Raw genomic sequence first — 19,693 nt, forward strand, 5'->3', positions numbered from 1 at the left:
GTTGTTTTACGAAATGCCTAGGCATTGTCTCAAGACGGTACTTGGCGCGATAAAACAGAAAATTATCAAAATGCTGAAGAGTATAAATCGCGTCATAGCCATTCTTGTCATTTTAAAATGATTATCTCTTTGACCTCAAGCGAAGGAATTCGCCTTTGCCCTTGTCTTCTTTCCGACCGAATAGCCGAAACATTACTTCAAATATAACAATTCTATATGTGCGCGTTGCATAATGCTTGCGAAATCGAGTCGAAGAAACTAGCGGCGGTTTTCTTGAAACTTTTATTCCGAAACGTATCAAACGAGGCGACCTTCATCAAACATTTCAAAGTTTCGTTGAAGCAGCTCTAACTATCGTCGATATTTCATACTGCTAACAAGTAAGATTCAACACGAAAGCAAATATACGTACCCTAATAAATACCTTTACAATAATTGCAGCTACCTAAGCGTTCTGCCAACTATACCGTTTTTTCCAGTTAACAACGAATCGTCGCTGACAACGTACATTTGACGTTTTCATTAGTTACAGTAACAATTTTAGCACATGTTGATCTAGTAGCCTGGAAAGTTCGAATATATTGCATAAATTAATTTAAAAAATATGATTTTATCGAATATTCTTTTGCTAATGTTTAATACGTGATAGTAATGAATCAAGTTTTATTGAATATTTTTTCTGTTAGTGTTTAACAAGTACCAGTTGAATAAAATATATGAAACTTCTTTAATAAGCCCTGAACGCTATAAGTAAAATTATCGAATATAATCGATGAAGCTGTAGAAAAATTTAAAAAATCTCTAACTGGAAACGACGAGGAAAATGGTAAGCGGAAGCAATCTGACCAAACGGAAGCTGACACATTCAAAATGCAGTAATGGGTTCTTACGTGCTTCTAAAGTACCGCAAGCTATGGCTCACGTATGTCACGAACGTCTTCAGCACGAGTGGTCTTTTCGTTGGGCCCGAAGAAAAGCAATTTAATCGTTTAATATTTCGAGTACGATACATCCAAGTATACCTTTGAGAAGTAAACAGAACAGATGTTATAGACTAATAACATTTTGCAACGTTCGAGATAGAATATCTACACTGCCAAGTACAATGCCTTTTTGAAATATAATTAAGCGAGGAAGTATTGAAATTCGCAAAATTATGGTATTATCTTAAATTTATTCTTACGTAGAAAGCTTTAATACATGATAAGTAGAACAAACTATCGTAAATTAGCATAAAATATTGCAACGATATTATGTACGCAGAAACTATAAAAAGGAAGAACAAATAAACTATTAAAGAGGACATGCTTCATACAGGTATACATATAGATTAAATTTTAATCAAATAATGTCGATCTTATATACAGGGAGTGCATACACTTCTAGTTTTCGATGAAACATTTTTTCTTATTGTTACGAAATAACACGTTCGTAATTAAATTACTATTTTTAACTCGGTGCAATCGGTACATGCCAATTCTATAGCAAACGAACCGGATTGCAAATATCACAGAAACTGAACAAACTGTGTATATACAGTGGCTAAATAAAATCTGAATTTCACGGATACAAATTATCATAATCCGCAGACAACAGTACCATTTACCGCAGTGCCATTCTATTTAGTTTACAACCGGAAAAGGGAATAAACAATCGAGTGATTGAATCAGGCCGAATAAGGAAGCTGAAACAAGTTTTGAGAAACCGTGTCTCTATCGCAATTTCTTTAAATTCTGCTTGTTTCGAGATATCGGTTCGAGGGCCAGTGAATCATCAAAAATCACCATCGAGCCTTTTATTCCCCTTCCTGACTTTCTTGATATCGCGTTTACCTGGCCATCATCCGCGCTTCTTCGTCTCCACTAGCCGGTATATAAATTTGTGCAGAGTCGATAGGCTACCGCAAAATAAAAGTGGTGGTCTCTTATTTAACATAGTCGACAAGCCGGCAGTCGCTCAGTCGACCACCGACCGTAACAGAGTATTCGTATTTCTAAGTTAACATATCGTTGAATCGACAGAACTTGGGTCGGTCCTCGACACCATCCACTCACAGTGAAAAGTGACAGTTGCCTTTTTCGTCATGGCTTTCTTAATTGTCACGCTGGGGCTCCTATTGTCGTCGAGTAAGTCCTTTTCTTCTCTTCTTTCTCTTTTCAGACCGGTGATTCACGAAAAGGTTAGGCGGTCGTGATTCACTGTGAAACTGGGATTTCGATTTGCAACATCGCGCATCGAACGACTTTATGACACAGACGTTGAAGAATTTTTGTAGGGACGTGTTAGCTTGGAAGATGATCGGGCCGGCGGTGAAACATTTTTTCGGCACTTGAGGATCCTTTGTAGAAACAATAGCGAGAGTTCTAGCTGGAAACTTGATTATACCTTCGATCTACCGAATCTCTTTGAAAATTTGACGAGAATTCTACCGATGCGATATAAACATCAAGGGATTTTTTTATAGCAACGATAGTCGACGTTTTGCTTCGAAATTTCACTGCGGTGCGAATCGAGGATTTTTTTTTAGAATTTGCTTCTCCTAAATGCAGCGCGAACGAAAATTCCTGGAACGTGACATATATTTATGACGAATTCCAGTTTAGAAGTTTAGCTGTAATTCGAGATTTTGTGACAATGTAAGGATCGTATGATTTCAACGATATTTCGGTATAACAAAGATTCAGAACTTTAGACGTTCGATGTTTACGATATTCAATGCTTGCACGGTCATAATGTAATATCTTCTCGTGTTTTATTTAAGTATTTCTGTTCTATCGTACTTTCGTAACTTTGCAATTTTATAATTCCTAATTTTATTTTCCTCTACTTATTACTACTACGTATATACGTATTATGGGGCTAACGTTCGTTTAATAAATAAATAAATAAATGTTGAAGACGTTCAAGAAATTTGAGATTTCTCACATAATCCGATGAAAACACTTTTGATAGTGCGACGTGAATATTAATGAGTCTTTGTGGGAATTTTGCGGTAGATGTAATTCGAGATTTTTTTGACAATACGAGATTAATGAAAATTCTTGCAATTGTTCTATATCATCGGAAAAATATTTCTGATACAAGACGAGATTTACAATTGTCTATAGTAACACAGGTATAGTATTATGGTCGTTAGAATCTCGTTCATAAAAGTGACAATAGCAGGGTAGATATGTAACGAAATACACAGAGAGATATAATGCCGCATTTTATTTGATAACGATATCAACAATTAAAGTGAAAGCTTAGAATACAATTAAGATATGATAAGAAACTAGCAGTCTACGATTATCTATATACTTTCAAACATACTAACAATGCTCTTAAAAATGCAATGCTTGTTCCTTTCTTTCACTTTCTTCGATTAATAAACGTTACTTAATTGCTATATAGCACTAGCTGTTGGATAACGTCAAATAAATGATCTGATAACGTCATGTAATATAAAACCGAGTACGATTATATACCAATACGTAGACTATGGATTTTTATGCAAATCCATATTTTCGAGAATATAATTTTGAAAAGTAGAACCTCGGTAAAAAATTGTTTCACTTACCAGTTATTATAGAAAGCAACTATACTTGGCATATTTTATATACTCGTTGATATTGCATGGATTTTTACAACTTTTAATTCTCTGTAAATGCATGAAACTCTATAAAATGTATAAAATGTAAATGAAGAGAAGAAAGATCTTGATTATGATTATTTCGACTCGCCATGCATTTTGGCTGCTGTTGACAGACTATGATCGACGCTGAATCAATTATGCTTATTATTAATATCACGAAATCGCTTAAAATTCACGATGGGGTCCCATAGCATGGTCGAGGCGTGTTCAACTCGGCTCATCGGTTGCATCGCAGCTGCAGCGTACGCAAACGACAATTAGACCCGGATTCACACTTGAACGAGATATGTTTGCGCGAAAACAGAAGTAAAAGCGTTACATAAAATTCACGAAAAGGGAAAGCTAAACACCATCGAGGCGTAATTTACGGTTCTCGGATTCATAAGCGTAAACAGAATCGCGAGCCGTTTGTAATTTACGGCGCCGCCTGCCACCTTTATTTTGATTAAAACGTCATCGACTAAACTCCCAGAGTTTAATGCAACTTTTACGGTTTCGTTATATTTGCCCCCTTATTCTAACGTAGCCCTATATGAAAGCCCTATATGAAATTTATGTTATCCAGAATTACGAAAAGGCAGGGCGTTTTCTCTCCAAATTCTTCTGTTCCGATGGAAAATTTAATCCCGCTGCGATCTTCGAATCTCTTGTATCTGGAAGAAAAACCTGTTGTCGGTTAAACAAACGATTTTCCTCTTTTCTCATTTTTATTGAATACGAGGCGAGATATTTCAGTGATAGTAAATATCCGCGAAGTAATCTCGCTATTTTCGTGATCTACGCGTTACAACCGATCGATTGATGTAGAACGCGTCGTATTTCAAGGAACGTGGCTTTGCCGGAGATACATCACGATTTGTAATTTGGTGGGAACATTTCATGTGAAAGTGAAACGAAAAAAAAAAGAAAAAAAGAAATATATATATATATATATACGTATCAATAGCAATATCTTCGTATGTTGCTGAAAATTTTGTCAAAATACTTTTTAGATAACGTTAGAAAATTACGAGTGCGAGAAAAACAATCGGCGAGAAACGATAAGATCAAACATAGAATTCTAATGAAATAGGGGAGAATATCGATTTAGATACGGATCTAATCAATTTTCGATAACTTGTTTATAACGTGCTGATATTTTCTTACGTAACAAACACATGCGACAATTTGATACGATTTTACAGTATGATTAACGACAATCGTAACGTTCGTGGTATAAACATGAGATTGCAAATCGCGATAGATCTCGTGGCCCGAAATTTTCCACCGTTATTTGGTGGAATAGGCCGGTCGTAGGCAGTCAATTAGAATAAAATGAGATAATTTGATGTTCCTTGAACGAGCTTAAGGTTAATTAGCGCAATTTATCGTTTAAGAAATCGAAACTATCAAGTACGGTTTTTGTCGAATCCAGCGTCGCTCGTGCTTGCGGTTTGTTTTCTTTCCAGTAAAATTAGTTCGAAGAATTAGTTCTCTGTGATTTACCTGCAATTTGCAAAGAATCTCTTCGATAATTACAAATGAAATACCCACTTACGATAGAGGCATCCGTTTTGACGTAATGATAAAGAATCGATATGATAAGAGGGGATAAGTAGGGGTAAATTGTTCAGATATTTTTATAGGGAACGAGACAAACGAAGATCGTTCGATGGATAAAACGTTCGCTTCTTTCGCGATTATCACGATATATACAGTTAACGCGAGTGACATTTAACGGTTAATAAAAATTATCTGCATCATTGAGAGAAGTGAAAAAGTGGAAAAACAGAAAAAAGAAGAACAGCGTCTGCATGACGCCTTTCGCGTACAAAGCATCGATACGCGAACGTTCTGCAAAATCGAGGACAAAATAGACAATGCATTTGTCACAGTGATGTCTGGAACGCAATAGCCCACTGTAATTTCGATTAAACGATTCCAATCGTAGATAGTGCAACAATAGAGTGACGCAAAAAATTGTCGTACCGCCGTTTACCGTAAAGTTCTAGTTTCCTAAGTTGCTCGATGTGTTTTCCACGTTTCCATCGACTGATAAATAACAACGGTATTAAAGATTTCGCACTTCCGCTTTATAAACGTCAAACGTTTACGTCGTATATTTTCAGAAAAGTTGAACGACGTAAACCGCGAATCGCGACGAGCAATTGGTCCGATTCTTTTGTCAAAAGGAATCTCTATTATTAGAACAGTATCTGACTTTCATTCAAAGTGGCATACTTACTCTACAATAAAAAACTACCAATAAAATAACTGCACACTTTCTATAAGATCGAGGCGAGGTTGATTTAGAACACCTTACCGTAATTCGTCAAGTCTTTCGCCTGATTTCCATATTGGACGCGTCTGTTATTTACATGAAACAAAAAAAAAAAAAAAAACCGAAAGAAAAAATACGAGTCACGCGGAGTAAATATATATTGCAAATTAAAAGATTTTCCCAAGGACTTCCTTCCTTTTTTTGATAGCTCAGTATCCTGTGCGTCTTGCACGTGTCAAGTAACGATACTTAAAAAAAAAAATTTCGTAGCCGTGTTTATCTAATTTTGAAAATACCATGCTTTATTTCCCGAGAATTCGTGAGACATATTTAAAACACGTATATCGGATAACGTACGTTGTACTTAAAGCGCATGAAGTCCGACGCAACGAATTAGCGAATGGAATGGAAGGAGAAAATAAGAAAGAAATATAGATAATGTAATTAGCGTTTAAAAGAGAGAAAAAATGGTCGACGAGACGTCACCTGTCATTTTTCACTGAAAGGACGTGCGTTTGATAAACGAAGCCGGTTGTATCGTTGCCTTCGATCTCCCCTACCTTTATGGAAAAAATTACATATGCACATAGCCCAAGAAGATATGTAATATCCATAAGTGCATCCGATTTCACGGCCGCATTTTTTTACAATTTGCCTCGTACTGCTACGTGTTGCGCAATTTCCTGAAGGAAAAACGTACCGGAAAAGTCGCGGCTTATTTCCAAGGGTAGTGGTTAACCATATTTAGTCGTCGAATTAATTTACGTACGAATCACGTATTTTGATGGTTCATCGTCTTCTACACTTGCGCATATCTATTTTTTTTTTTTTTTTTTTTTTTACCAAAATTTCATTTTGTCTCGATCGAACGATTCTTCTTCTTGAATAATTAATTCTAATTGGATTAAAATATTTCGTTAAATAACAGCACATTGGGATAAATGTAACTAGCATTGTGTATGAATCGAACTAGGAATGATAGCATAGAAAATATTTCTCGGGCAATGAGTGCGAATAAAAATTGTTATAATACTGAATAAAGTTATATAAATATACGTCGTTCAAAGTATCATCGCTGGGATGTAACAAAAACACGCGGTAGACTTTTTCTCCGTACTATGAATCATTGATCGATAAAATTAATCCACGTACTCGATTATTCGCTCGTTTAATCCTCCATTTAATAATCTCGGTCGTCTTTGCGTATGAAAGTGTAACAGCCATCGTATCGAGCGTAGTATCAATGGAAAGTTGAATTCTTTATCGTACGATCCTCTTATCTCGTCGTTAATTCATTGTAACTTTTACAGTTTACACATCGTAGCTTACTTTATGTTATAAACTATCAATAAATTCACCGAATCGTAAAACAAGCCAGTGATCGATAATTATTTGCTATTCCGAAATATCGATCGTCTTTAGCCAGTAAAGAGTAACAGTAAAAGTCAAAATTTCGTTATTGTATAAATTTCCCTGCCGGCGTTAGAATAACAGTAAATTCGCTGCATTTTGTATTTTATATCACTGCTGCTGAAATAGATGAAATATCCAAAGTATACTGTTTGTTCAATTCTTTAGTAGTGGAAATAGCTCTTTAACTTCCTTTTCTTCGATCAAGAATACAAATTTGTCTAAACATCCGTAGTCTAGATATAGCGGTTTAAACTGGACAGATTTTCACTGTAGAGTATGTGCAGCAAAGCACACTCGATAGAGTATACTTCGATACTGTCAGGGTCGGGCCATACGTCTATAACCATTCAACATTAACGAATGTTACAGACATGTCGATTTTAAGCTCGTGCAATAAACTTTCAACAAGTAGAAGTAGAATTAACAATAAGTAGATGGTCATACGTGATGTATCTTTATACATGGAATATCGGTATAAGTAGGGGCGTGCTGTATGAAAGAAGGTAATACGAAACCTTCTATCGCAAACGACCAGCGAAATCGTAGATTGAAACGAACGATGAAAACTACCGGAGTGTCGATGAACGCCGTGTGTTTTATAATATTTCATCTCTGGCCTCGATTGGAGCAGGTAATTCGAATATCGAAGTGCCTTTGAAGAATGTAAATGAGTCTTTTAATGATTCGAACGATCGCTGAATCGCAGACATGTCTGCAAATTCGTATATTGATGAACATATTAAATTATATTAGGCGATACATTTGTTCGAATTTCCTACAAAGTGTACGTCTATGAATGTACATGTGTGTTTGATCGACAAAATTTACATACGTGCGTCTTAAGCTTTTTAAATAATTCTTACGTTCTCTCATAAATAGATAAATAAATCGATCAATATCGAAGGAATCTATCACGCGGTTTGGTAACTGAAAAGACAAAACCATTGTTTCATCCACTACATCTGTGAACATTTTGTGTAATCTCGTGTTACTTGCATTCAATGAATATATGCATTTTTAACGTTTCCACAATTGAATAAACATCCGCATTCTAATAATCACGAATGTTAAAAATAGCACTAACTTCGTGCAAGATAAAGGTGTTTCACAAGTTTGAAGTATGTGTTCTCGTAAACATACATATCACAGGTTACACCCTACAGAGAATAGTGAGTCTTTATGCAAGACGATATTATTATTTATTTATTATGTTTATTTATCTAATCTACGTATTTCGCCCTGTGCTTACGATTAGATAAAAATAATTACCGTTGCATTTGCTCGCTACTAACGTTCGTTTGTCAATTTTAACCTCGCATGGCAAAAAGTAAAACAAACCTATAGCACTGAACATTCGGAAAGGATTTCCCGGAAATCGTAATAATATTCTTTAACTCACTGGCATAGATAGTCGCCTGCCATTTCTTTTAACTTAAGTGTTTCATATTAATTTAAGTGTTCTGTTAATTGTCGTTTCTCTCCTAAACATTTGCACCTCGCAAATAATGGAATCCTAAATGAGAACTACGGACTTAGAAAAAGCCTGTTAAGAGAAATAGTAATATCGGTCGAGAGAGGAACGTTCGACGCTGAAATATATCGGTATGCCGATGGTTCGAACCTGAAGTAATATCCCACTTCTATTTTAACCTTGCACCGTGAAAAATAAAATAAATCCTCGCGATTCAAGATAGAGAAGATTCTCGTTCACAAATCGTATCTCTTGAAATCTCAACTCGTTAAGTAATAACGATTAACACAGGCGATATGTAAATACTGGTATTAACGACTAAAATTAGTCGTCTGCTACTTATCGTTTTTTCCAACATTCTTCACGTTCGCACGAGATATCTCGCTTTAATTAACTATTTTAGAACGTAATAACACGATGTTCGATCGTTCAGTGTAGCAATATCCTGCGCAATCGAAGAACCAACCCAAGGTCGTCGTCCCTTTAACTTCTCTCCATCCGGAAAAAAAGCAGTTTCTCGCAACGAAACGCAACGATTGCTTCACTTGCAATACACGTGCTCCCATTTTCATCGTACGACGATCCTTGGTGTGAACATTTAGGTTTTACGAGAAAACCAGCAGCGCATCCGTGACCAATAAAACTGAATAAACGTTTCGGATATCGGAAGGACATGCTGCTGCTTGTACGTTCAATGGCGATGCTAAATCGATTAAATTAGTTTATAGTCCTCGAAATGTCGTTGAAAGGACCTCCTACGTGGCTTGGCTGTCCGCCTGGCAATAATCGTCGATCCTGAAACAGAACCGCCGTTTTCTTCGTACGTTTATCATTCGACGCACGTGTCGAGCATATGCATAGGATCTGGCAACGTGAGTACACGCGACATATATCATTCGTAGACCGTGCAAGGGCTGACTCGTTAACCGGCAATAATCGAGAAGCGCCTTTGCTGTGAGCGAGGAAGTGGCCTATTTCCCTTTCCGCTTGGAACTTCGAATTTATCGAATATATACGTTCGAATCGTGAATAATCCATGCGTATGTCCACGACTCAAGTAACCGCTGTGACATTAAATACGTTTTTCCGATAACGCGAAACCTTGGGGCAATTCCTGACAAAGTAGACGTTCCTTTTTTATTTTATTGTCAGCGTTGATTTTAATTCCATATATTTCTTCCTGCGTTTCTTCCTCTTTTTCCTTCTTCTTTCGTAAATAGTTTGCATATCTCTACAACTGTATGGTGTTATATATATTTCTATTACAGACTGTAACAGAAATTTGTCCTGCTTGTTGTATCTGTTATACGAAATTTTCTCGCTTCATGTGTAACAGACATAAAAGCAGGACGAATTTACCTTACAATTTAATATTGATACGTGTATATGTATGCATAAGATGCGCACAGTAAATTGTATGCTTTAATACATGTTTTATACGTATTACACAAGAAAGATAGAAAGAGAGAGAGAGAGAGAGAGAGAGAGAAGAAAGAGAAGAGAGAGTATCTACATAATGCACCGTCTGTTTTATTGGTTTTTTGTTTCCCTTTAAGAAAGTAGTAATCTGAAAACTAAATTGTAATTTGTATAAATATGTTCTTCTAACTGTGAAAGAGATTAGTAGAAAACCGTGTTATTGCACTTTCCTCGTTCCTTTTATTTCAAATCTTATTTACTGATAATTTCAATTTATGCCACATGCAGTAGAAAGCTCGTGTATTTGCTCGTGGATTCGCCAGTATCTGGCGATCATTAGAGGAATATTTTAACGAAGGAAAAAGGCAGAAGAAACATGAAATCGCCGTATACGACATATAACAGGTTCTTCGCCGCTAAAAACGTACTGTCCTTGTTGCATGCGTTAAACAAGTTTACATTTTATTATTCAACAGCATGTCAGCCGGATATGTATCATCCCAAGTATTTGATGTACAGCACGTAACGGTATAATCGGTGCAATCGAATTCATAGGGACGAATCGATATTCGTTGTCGGACGGTTTACCGTACAGGATAGTAGCTGGCTTCTATATTTTAATCGACTCGGCTAGAACAATTTATCTGTGACGAGCCGAGTGCAAAAGCGGCACGCTCGCTTGTAAATCTTTCGTAAATCGACTTTCACTGGAGTCTCGAGAAGTTCCCACGGAAGTATGAAACCGCTACAGATATCTGGCTAACCCAGATCCTTTTATCCTTTTGTTTACCGAGTTTACCGAGTTTACCGAGTTACACCAAAGTATAGTTTGTTTTATTCACGCAACTTCTTGCGATTTGTTTAATGCTCGAAAAACGACGGATGAATCAATTTTAATTTCTCCGGCTAACTATTTCACGTTTATTATTTTATGAATTACGTTCACGCGTTACTTTAACAGAATATACCGGTGATTTTGTTTTTTTTTTTCTTTTTTAAGTATATTCAGTTTGATATAATCGAATAGAGAAAGCGAACAGTATTTACACCGTTACTATCGGACTGTGGAGTTTTACGTGTTTATTAAAAATTTTTTAGATACAGAGATAACGAGAAAATTGCACATGATATGGAAAAGTATGTGAAACATCGAAATATAAAAGTACATTTGTTATGTAGCGTGAGATGGTCCGTGTGACGTCCTTCGTTGTCTGACCGTCAAAAGCCCATGCACTGTTATACAGACCCTCAATAAACCCAAAGAACCACCATAAACAGAATCTTTTGAACGGAATCTTTATATCTGCAAGTATTTTCGGTTTCTTTATACAACAAACACATCCACCCCAAGCTTTCCTCAGTGATAACACAAGAACGAATTTTACTTCTTTTTTTTTTTATTTGGTAGACTATTTACAATCAATTCTCATTGAGAATTACAAGTAAATTCAAACTTTGCTTGTTCTCACAACTACAGAGCAGTCACTTGTACTCTAAACTTCATCTCTGTACTTGCTCTCTGGATTTGTTCCACGGTAACATTCAAGTAACAGTCAAAGCTCATCAGTCAGTTAAAATATAATTCGAGTAACGGAAGGAGTCTGAAGTCAAGTGATCACAGTCGCCAAGTCGAAGACAGTCAATCGACAGAAGATACATTCATCGCAATCTCCAACACGAAACGAGTCTCAAGTCATTCGTACTCATTCGTAGTTCGGCATTTCACATACGCACCATTGTATCACATCTTGAAGTTGTTGGATTATTGAAAATATGAAAGGACACCGGAGCCTCCCCTCTGGAACTTTGGGAAAATCCGTAAAATTGTAATTAAAGTCTATACCTGCAATTAAACAATTTCCCGTCGTTCTACTCAATTGTATTTATTCGAGATTTGTGACAATGAGCTTGGGCTCAGGGCGACAATTAGTCACCGAACGTAGCCGCGATCAACGGGACGACCGCTCCGTCTAACAAAGGTATGGAACAATAATATAGCTCTCATTAAGAGAAATACCCGTAGAGGTACTCGGCAGTAAACATTCAAGCGGTCCCTAATAACGGCAAAATAATTACCAGATATCAATGCACCTACATAGCACAAGTTCAGCTAGCCTGAGGACCCGCTATAAATCTTAGGATTTTGTTAAGTAAGGTTCTTCAAACGGACAAGCAGTCTTTGTCCCAAATTGACCAATTAACAGCAGCGTTAATGTCCCTCACTTCCCGAATGAAGACATCGTGTACGAGCTCTTGGACGAGTTAACTAACGTCTTGCTATCTCCACGCTTGGTATCAATTCCAACTTAGACTTTGACGAAGAAATAAGCCTACTAACCCGTTGACCGCGGATTCGTTATCGAGTCTTAGACCAGAGTCACAAGTGCCTAACCTAATCGTGAGTCTGCGCCAACTTTGTAACACCTTTATTCGTGTCAATAAACGTCACTTCAGTGGTGTAAAAAGATGGATAGCTCCAGTGAAGAATCATTACGTACCCCAAACCCTTACTGCATAAAAAGAAGATTAAAAAGGAAACACCCAACAGACGATGATGGTACCCCGTTGGGGGTAGCCACCCACATGCTACATTAGTATACCGCTATAATATTTTACCAAATGTCCTACTGGACAAATTGTAAAATTTGAATAAATAAAAAAAAAAAAAAAACCTTTACTATGAGAGCGACCCGGACCCGTGTTACGGTCATGATTCGACATATATTAACCTGTTAATATCAGCGTTATATTCATTCAACCACCCTTATTATCTTAACCGAAATAAGGGATCGAACGATTCGTGGCGTCGATTATTCAAATTGTAAAGGGAATTTACGACTCCCGTTGGGGCGCTTCTTCGAGATCGCGTTTCCCCGCCAACGGTCGAAAGCTCAACAGTGGTTGTAGTATGCAATAAGCGAAAGAACCGTCTGTTGAGCTTTCGATTTTCCAAGAAATATCACTCTAAACATCCGTAGTATATTTATTATTTCTTAAGTTAAATTTACGTATTTGCATGTGCTAGGTACGAAAACACAAGTATCAAATAGTATGAAATTATCAAACACAGAGAAAGAGAAACGATTCTTTGTTTCAAAGAATGATGCAAATTTCGCTGGGCAAAGATTTAATCTGTTCAGTTAACCGATATTCCTGTCAACAAATAACATTCATCGTTCTATAGAGTTGCTTTTATTTACGTCTATCCACGCGACGATTCATGCGCAAAGATAATGAGGCTCTCACGATTGTCGATTAATGATCGTCCAATTAAAAATGAAATCTGATCAAACCTGCTTATCTATGCGTGTGCAACGACTAGTAACATGTAAATCGACCGGTTTTACAAATTGTTGTTTGCATTTCAGATCTGATCGCCGCCGGCAGTGTCAGCTACGATGCCGCTAAAGGTGAGTTTAACTGCGAATCTTCGCGTAGAAAGAAGCGATTCATAGATACATAAAATTGATTTACGTTGAAGCTATGGGGACCTGTAAATAAGTTGTTTACCATTTCAACGTGATCAATCAACTTTCTTCCTTAGAAAGCATAAATGTCATCGTTTTAAACGTTATTACTCGTTCAACATTGTAATCTCGTCACGATCTCGCTCGTATTTATGACTCAGATATGGAAAAGATTATATAATGTATAATTATTATGTTTTTATGAAACAAACGGTGTAACATTTACCTTATTTTCTCGTCAGTTTGCTCGTACATAGACTTTGCCATTGCAAGCGATGTTTCACACCTAACTTTCTTCGGAGACAATTTTTTTCTTTTTCTTTTATTAAGCATTTGATCTGACGAACAGTTAGACGATACGACAGAAAGATACTTTAGAATCTGTTTGGAATTTTTTGGAAATTTAGAACGGTGAACAAATTTACGTTCGAGATCGTGAAATTACGAAACGTGAAAATATATAGAATCAGTTAATTTAGAAATTGGTTTAATCTTTTGCGACATAATGGGATCGATAAAGTTTGTATAAAGTAGAAAAGTGAATCTTTGATCGTCTTCGTTTTCTTAAACGTGTATTCTAAAAAGTATCTTTTCCAGCTTCTTCGGTATGGACCAACGACGATCATGACACGTGCGTTGGGAAATTTCAATCTCCGATTGACATAGAAGAGAACAATGTTGCGCCTGCGTCTTACCCGGATCTGGAATTTTCCGGTCTCCAGAAACCCCATAAAGCTCTCATAATGAACAATGGCCATACAGGTATGGAACGCCAAGGTCGAGATACCGACGTGTAAATGAACGATGATAGTCGTCGTCTAGTTCGTTAAAGCGTAAACAAACACGAAAAAGACATTTTACTTTTAAAGTACATTATCTCTCACAAATAGATTAAACGATTATTAAACAGTTCTAGCAAATATCTTTTTCGCTGATACTGTCAGTCTATTCGAAATATCGTATCACTGCAAGGGACCTATCGTGTAAGCAGCTTTGTAAAAGAGTATTTCGTAAGAATTTGTGAAAGAAAAAGCGTTAGTCGAGGCAGAAAGTTATAAAATCGAAATAAACGTTCGGAAAGCGTATTGCTGCTATTACAAAGGAAAGTACAGCAAGAAAAATTACAGAGACAGAGAACTTTCTGTGATGATTTATTAAGAACATAAGAGGCAATCGAATTACGCGAAGGAACATCGGACATCCGACGATTCAAATGAATATACGTTTTGTGACGTTGCAATAATCTTATAGTCGATAGTTAGTAGACACGATGATAACTTAAGAATTAATAATTCCTTATACGTACCTGTTCTTATTCCCTTGCATACTAAAGGATGTTGCATCGTTTAATTAGAATACGAATTTCCTTGTCATTCGTTGCATTTTTATATTAAGTTACGTCAGTTTTATTTCCTTTGTTACAAACACGCGCGAATATTCCTATCCGACTGCATACCGAAAGACATTGCATTATCTAATTAGAATATAGATTCGTTTGTCTTTCGCGTTGTTTAATTATAAATCTCATCGTTTTAATTCCCAACAGCATTCACGCGTTCTTCGACGATGTTGAATCGTTTGGCAAAATAAAAGTAACGAGCATCGCGTGTAACTATGCAAAACCCAGTAATAACGCGTTCAACGCTAAGCTTTCGTTCAGCGATTGTATGTACATAGTATTGTTTAAGAGATTAGTTCAGGTATCTTTCCAAGAAGGTAGAAAACTTAGAAATTGAATTAACCCGTGTAGGATCATTTCGATTGTTCTGTGCGTTCTTTGAACGTGACTCTTATCCTTGAACAGCTGCAAATTAACGTCGATTATAGCACGTTACAGTCATTGTCTTGTCTCGATTAAGATAAAGCTTCGAGGAATCATACGCATTAGAAAAAAATGACCTCCAGGAAATAAGACCGCTTCGTCAGATAAATTTTGCAAACACGAGAAATTGACATCTGTATGTTTTTCATGGTTTTAGTGATGATCCAGAGTATCGATTCTGAATCCCCTGAGATATCTGGCGCGTCCCTCAACAGCACGTACGTGTTCGAACAATTGCACTTCCACTGGGGGAACAATGACAGTCTAGGATCCGAGGATCTGATAAACAATCACTCGTACTCCATGGAAATGCACGCAGTTTTCTGGAAGAAGGCATATGGCACCTACGACGAAGCGATAAAACACGATGATGGTCTCAGTGTACTTGGATACTGGTATCAGGTATATAAGTATCAAATATTGACAATTATTTATTGCTACGCCGAGCAAATTCCTATATGCCATTTTATCGGAAATTATCACGAAGAAAATGGCAACTTAACGATTAATTCTCTTGGAAATTTCAGTAAATATTCGACAAGATTTATCGACTGTCAGAAATGTTGCAAATTTTTTGAGAAAATTTTTCTTCGCGAGAAATATTGCGAACATTTTTGAGAAATATTTCTGAAGAAAACTTTTCCTTCTACCAAACGTAAAATCGCGAAATATTTTAATATAAGACAAAAAGTCAATCTAGTCGATCTAACAATGTAAATAGGCTGCGGATTTCTATACGTTTAGGGGAAATTTAAAGTTTGCAAAAATGCACAGAATATAAATATAGAAATGTAAAAAAGTATACTTAACGAACGATATAGATCTCTCGCCCACACTCCGTTTCTTTAATTGGAATTATAAGAAGTACCAATTTGCATAAAAATTCACAGTTTGCGGTGCGGTATCTGTTACTAATCAAATCGATTAGTATCAGTTTCGAGTAGTTCCAGTCGAAGACGTAGAATGAAGAGACTTCGTCTCGCTTTCATGCCTCCGCTATGGATATTTCTGTTTTCCTAAGAGTTTGTATACACGAATTTGCGTACTCTATACCTAAAATCAGTTATGTAAATCGCGCAAACCGACTCTAACTGGGTGCATGTACGTAATACCTAACGTTATTTCACGTATATTCCGCATCTCTTTAAATGGTTTAAATTGATTCGGAAAACTTGGACAGGGCGTTCGAGTGGAGGATACGCGTTCATAAGTTTGTTTTCTCAAAAATAGAAATACTTTATAGAAATTCTATTCTTGTCTGTGTTTACGCTTCAACAAATTCGATCGAAACGCGTTTCTAGATGAGAAACTTTAATCGACGAGAAGGCTATTGTAATCGTATCTCAGTCTGGTAATTTTATTGAGACAAACGTGAAAAACATACATTCACGAGTTTGTTTCTTTTAAAACAGAAGCATTTTATGCGAAACCTATTTTTGTCGACGCTCGCGTCTCGACAAGTTCGATCGAATATGTTTGATGTTAGTTCGAAGATAAAAAAGATGATTTCAATCGACGAAGAGAATATCGCAGCGAGTTTTATCTGTATAATTGGAAAAATTGTTGGAAAAATCTTATCGAGAGAAATGTTTGTTACAGGCCACGAATGAACCGAATCCGGTGTTCGCATCGGTCGTGTCGCAAATATTGGAAATAAGAAAGGCTGGCAGCAATGAGGCGTTAAGGAATAGCGATATTTTAAGCAAATTGATCGCTCCTGATCTTGCATCAGCGCAAGATTATTTTACATATAAAGGATCACTGACCACACCTCCTTGTCTGGAAATCGTTCAGTGGATCGACTTTGCGAAACCTCAACATATTTCCCACGAGCAGGTATTTCAAAAGCAATCGAGTTCAATATAAATTCCGTTAGTACAAGGGTGCCTTTAGAGTATTTGTCTAGGTTCTAACGTCGTCTAACAGTGAATATGGAAGAATATTGTACAAATATCTTCTACAAACGCTTTCTTTCACGGCTGTCCAAACTTGATTATTAGAAACCTTTTACCGGAGAAAGTAATTTCTTTCGATGGTTAAATAAGCTGCTATTCTTAGTTAAGAAATTGACAAACACGTTACAGGATGAATGAAATTCCAGACATAGATGTGAAATTTAAGGAGATAAGTTAGAGAAGTATTATTTAAAAAATAATTAGTGTAAAATGGCAAGAGAGAGGATGAAGAATTATTTTGAATGGCAGCGTTGGAATTTATTTTTAGATCTCCTCAAACATTCTGGAAATGTTTTACGTAAATAATCCTGAAACGTGTTTCCTTTTAACTCGACTGATAGTCATAATTGATTGTCTATATTTGCTTGATTTTTTTTTTTTCAGCTGGCTGCATTCCGCTCTATTCAATCCTTCGATGGCGATGATATAACGCATAATTTCCGCCCAGTACAACCCTTAGACGGTAGAACGGTTTATCGTAATGTCCGAGATGAACAAACTACCGCAGCTCCCGCTCTTGCCAAAATACCAGAAATAGCGAGTTCTCCTGCACCTAAGAAACTGAATACTAATACACTTGAAGAGGCTCCTGTAGATAATAAGAAAGATAATGGACATTCTGGGGCAAACATGTGGACTGTGTCACGTATGTATCCCTTTCTATTTATGGTCATAAATTTCTTTAATCGTATAATATAAGGAAATCAGCCTGGCAAGTTAATTTTTATGAAATCAAAGTAGTAATTTAGCGTGTGCGAAAGTAAAATATATATTAATCTGAAAAAGTAACATAATTTTAGATATTAAAGGAATATTTATTTTTGTTACAGCATTTGCAGTGATACTTGCAGCCACTCTTGTCTTACCATATCAATAATCGGCTCAATGTACTAGAAACTCTAGTCAATCACATTGACTATTCTGTAATTTAAAGTAATCGATAAGAATTCTAAATAAGTATTGATATAATACATTTTCTTATGAAAAAGGTATTATTTATCTTCTTCGGGGCATCTGTATTCAAAGGTTCTGTTATCTATGATATTTATTTCTAATCTAAATAAGAATGGAAATAAATATTTTTATTTTTGTGCTCGCGCAATTACGCGTATATTACCATTTAGTTCTAGGGATATATTAAACAATGTACATAAATACTTAAAGAAATTTTACATTGACTGATTTTAAACAGTAGATACATATAATCTTTCTTCACAATGTGACAGTCAAAGAAATAGAAATAGAAAACAAATGATAATTGAATTTGATTGCATTTTATTTGATGAATAAAGATATAGAAGTATTTTATAAGTTATAAAGCCTACCAAAAATTCTAGTATGTATTTATTCAACAGTTCCTACCGCTGCCATGATAACATACCTTAATCTTATGATAATATACATATACTTTAATCTTATAGATAATAAGTTCTCTTCATGAATATGTCTATGAAATATATTGTCCTGAAATTTATAGTAGTCTAGATGATAATAAATAAAATTATTACTAATATATTTTATTATTGTGTTATACTTATATGCACAAAGTTATTAAAATTTTATAAAAGATTTAAAACTCCTTAAGGATGGTTCTTTGTCTGGTCGTTGGTTGCGACATTTACCACAGCAGCCCAATCATGCTGCTCTTGCTTAAGACGATCTCTTATAAGCTCAGCTATTGCTTTCTGAGTCCTCCTTTCTAATTTTTCTAATTTCTTTGCAACATCCCGCTTCAAATCCCAATCTGGTTTCCTGGGAGCAAGATTGCTAATATCCTAAAAGATTGTAATTAAATAAATATCAAATAACAACAAATACTTTGATCTATTGTAAACAATTACTTACAAGCTCCTCAATGACAACTTTTGTAACTGCAGCGCTTAATTGATCTTGTACTTCCTCTTCAACATTACCTGGCTGTGCATCTTCTAATACTTTGTCCTTAAGACTGTCATCCTGTGGTTTGTAACTCCGAAATTTCGGTCTGTGGCGATAAAGTAAACAAATACAAAAATAAATATCGATCTTTAGAGGTTAGTTGAGGTTAGATTTAAAAATTACAATCACTTAAAAGAAGAACAACGAAACTCACTTTGGTAACGTACTAACACTATCATTTTGGTTTTCTTTGTTATCTTCGGTTTTCTTTTTCAAAGCCTGCAAGCGTTCTTTTCGTTTCAAAGCTTCCTCCTCCAATGAACCAATCTTGTCTTCCGCCATATTTGTTTTGTCACGTTTTATCACAACCATCG

General features: G+C 36.0%; 2 protein-coding genes across 2 annotated transcripts; one reads left to right on the top strand and one right to left on the bottom strand.

Moving 5' to 3' along the window:
• Positions 1 to 1,717: 1,717 nt before the first annotated feature.
• Positions 1,718 to 18,956, top strand: LOC126870222 (carbonic anhydrase 2-like). Its single transcript, XM_050627739.1, has 7 exons — positions 1,718 to 2,126; positions 13,566 to 13,607; positions 14,262 to 14,426; positions 15,644 to 15,888; positions 17,086 to 17,322; positions 17,826 to 18,087; positions 18,272 to 18,956. The coding sequence occupies exons 1-7, from the start codon at positions 2,084 to 2,086 to the stop codon at positions 18,316 to 18,318; spliced, it is 1,041 nt and encodes a 346-aa protein (XP_050483696.1). The 5' UTR covers positions 1,718 to 2,083; the 3' UTR covers positions 18,319 to 18,956.
• LOC126870231 (coiled-coil domain-containing protein 12) lies at positions 18,700 to 19,691 on the bottom strand. The gene is made up of 3 exons (XM_050627756.1): positions 19,534 to 19,691; positions 19,287 to 19,425; positions 18,700 to 19,216 (listed from the first exon to the last, which is right to left on the bottom strand). The coding sequence occupies exons 1-3, from the start codon at positions 19,689 to 19,691 to the stop codon at positions 19,022 to 19,024; spliced, it is 492 nt and encodes a 163-aa protein (XP_050483713.1). The 3' UTR covers positions 18,700 to 19,021.
• Between the last annotated feature and the right edge of the window lie 2 nt (positions 19,692 to 19,693).

The sequence above is a fragment of the Bombus huntii genome, chromosome 10 (assembly GCF_024542735.1).
Source record: "Bombus huntii isolate Logan2020A chromosome 10, iyBomHunt1.1, whole genome shotgun sequence".
Taxonomy (NCBI): Eukaryota; Metazoa; Arthropoda; class Insecta; order Hymenoptera; family Apidae; genus Bombus; species Bombus huntii.

Excerpts from the sequence above, each read along its gene's own strand:
- LOC126870222 (XM_050627739.1), top strand. The coding sequence starts at position 2,084 with ATGGCTTTCTTAATTGTCACGCTGGGGCTCCTATTGTCGTCGA. Across the intron at positions 14,427-15,643 it reads AATGAACAATGGCCATACAG|TGATGATCCAGAGTATCGAT; the intron begins GTATGGAACGCC and ends TCATGGTTTTAG. Across the intron at positions 17,323-17,825 it reads AACATATTTCCCACGAGCAG|CTGGCTGCATTCCGCTCTAT; the intron begins GTATTTCAAAAG and ends TTTTTTTTTCAG.
- LOC126870231 (XM_050627756.1), bottom strand. The coding sequence starts at position 19,691 with ATGGTTGTGATAAAACGTGACAAAACAAATATGGCGGAAGACAAGATT. Across the intron at positions 19,426-19,533 it reads AGTGTTAGTACGTTACCAAA|ACCGAAATTTCGGAGTTACA; the intron begins GTGAGTTTCGTT and ends TTATCGCCACAG. Across the intron at positions 19,217-19,286 it reads AAGTTGTCATTGAGGAGCTT|GATATTAGCAATCTTGCTCC; the intron begins GTAAGTAATTGT and ends ACAATCTTTTAG.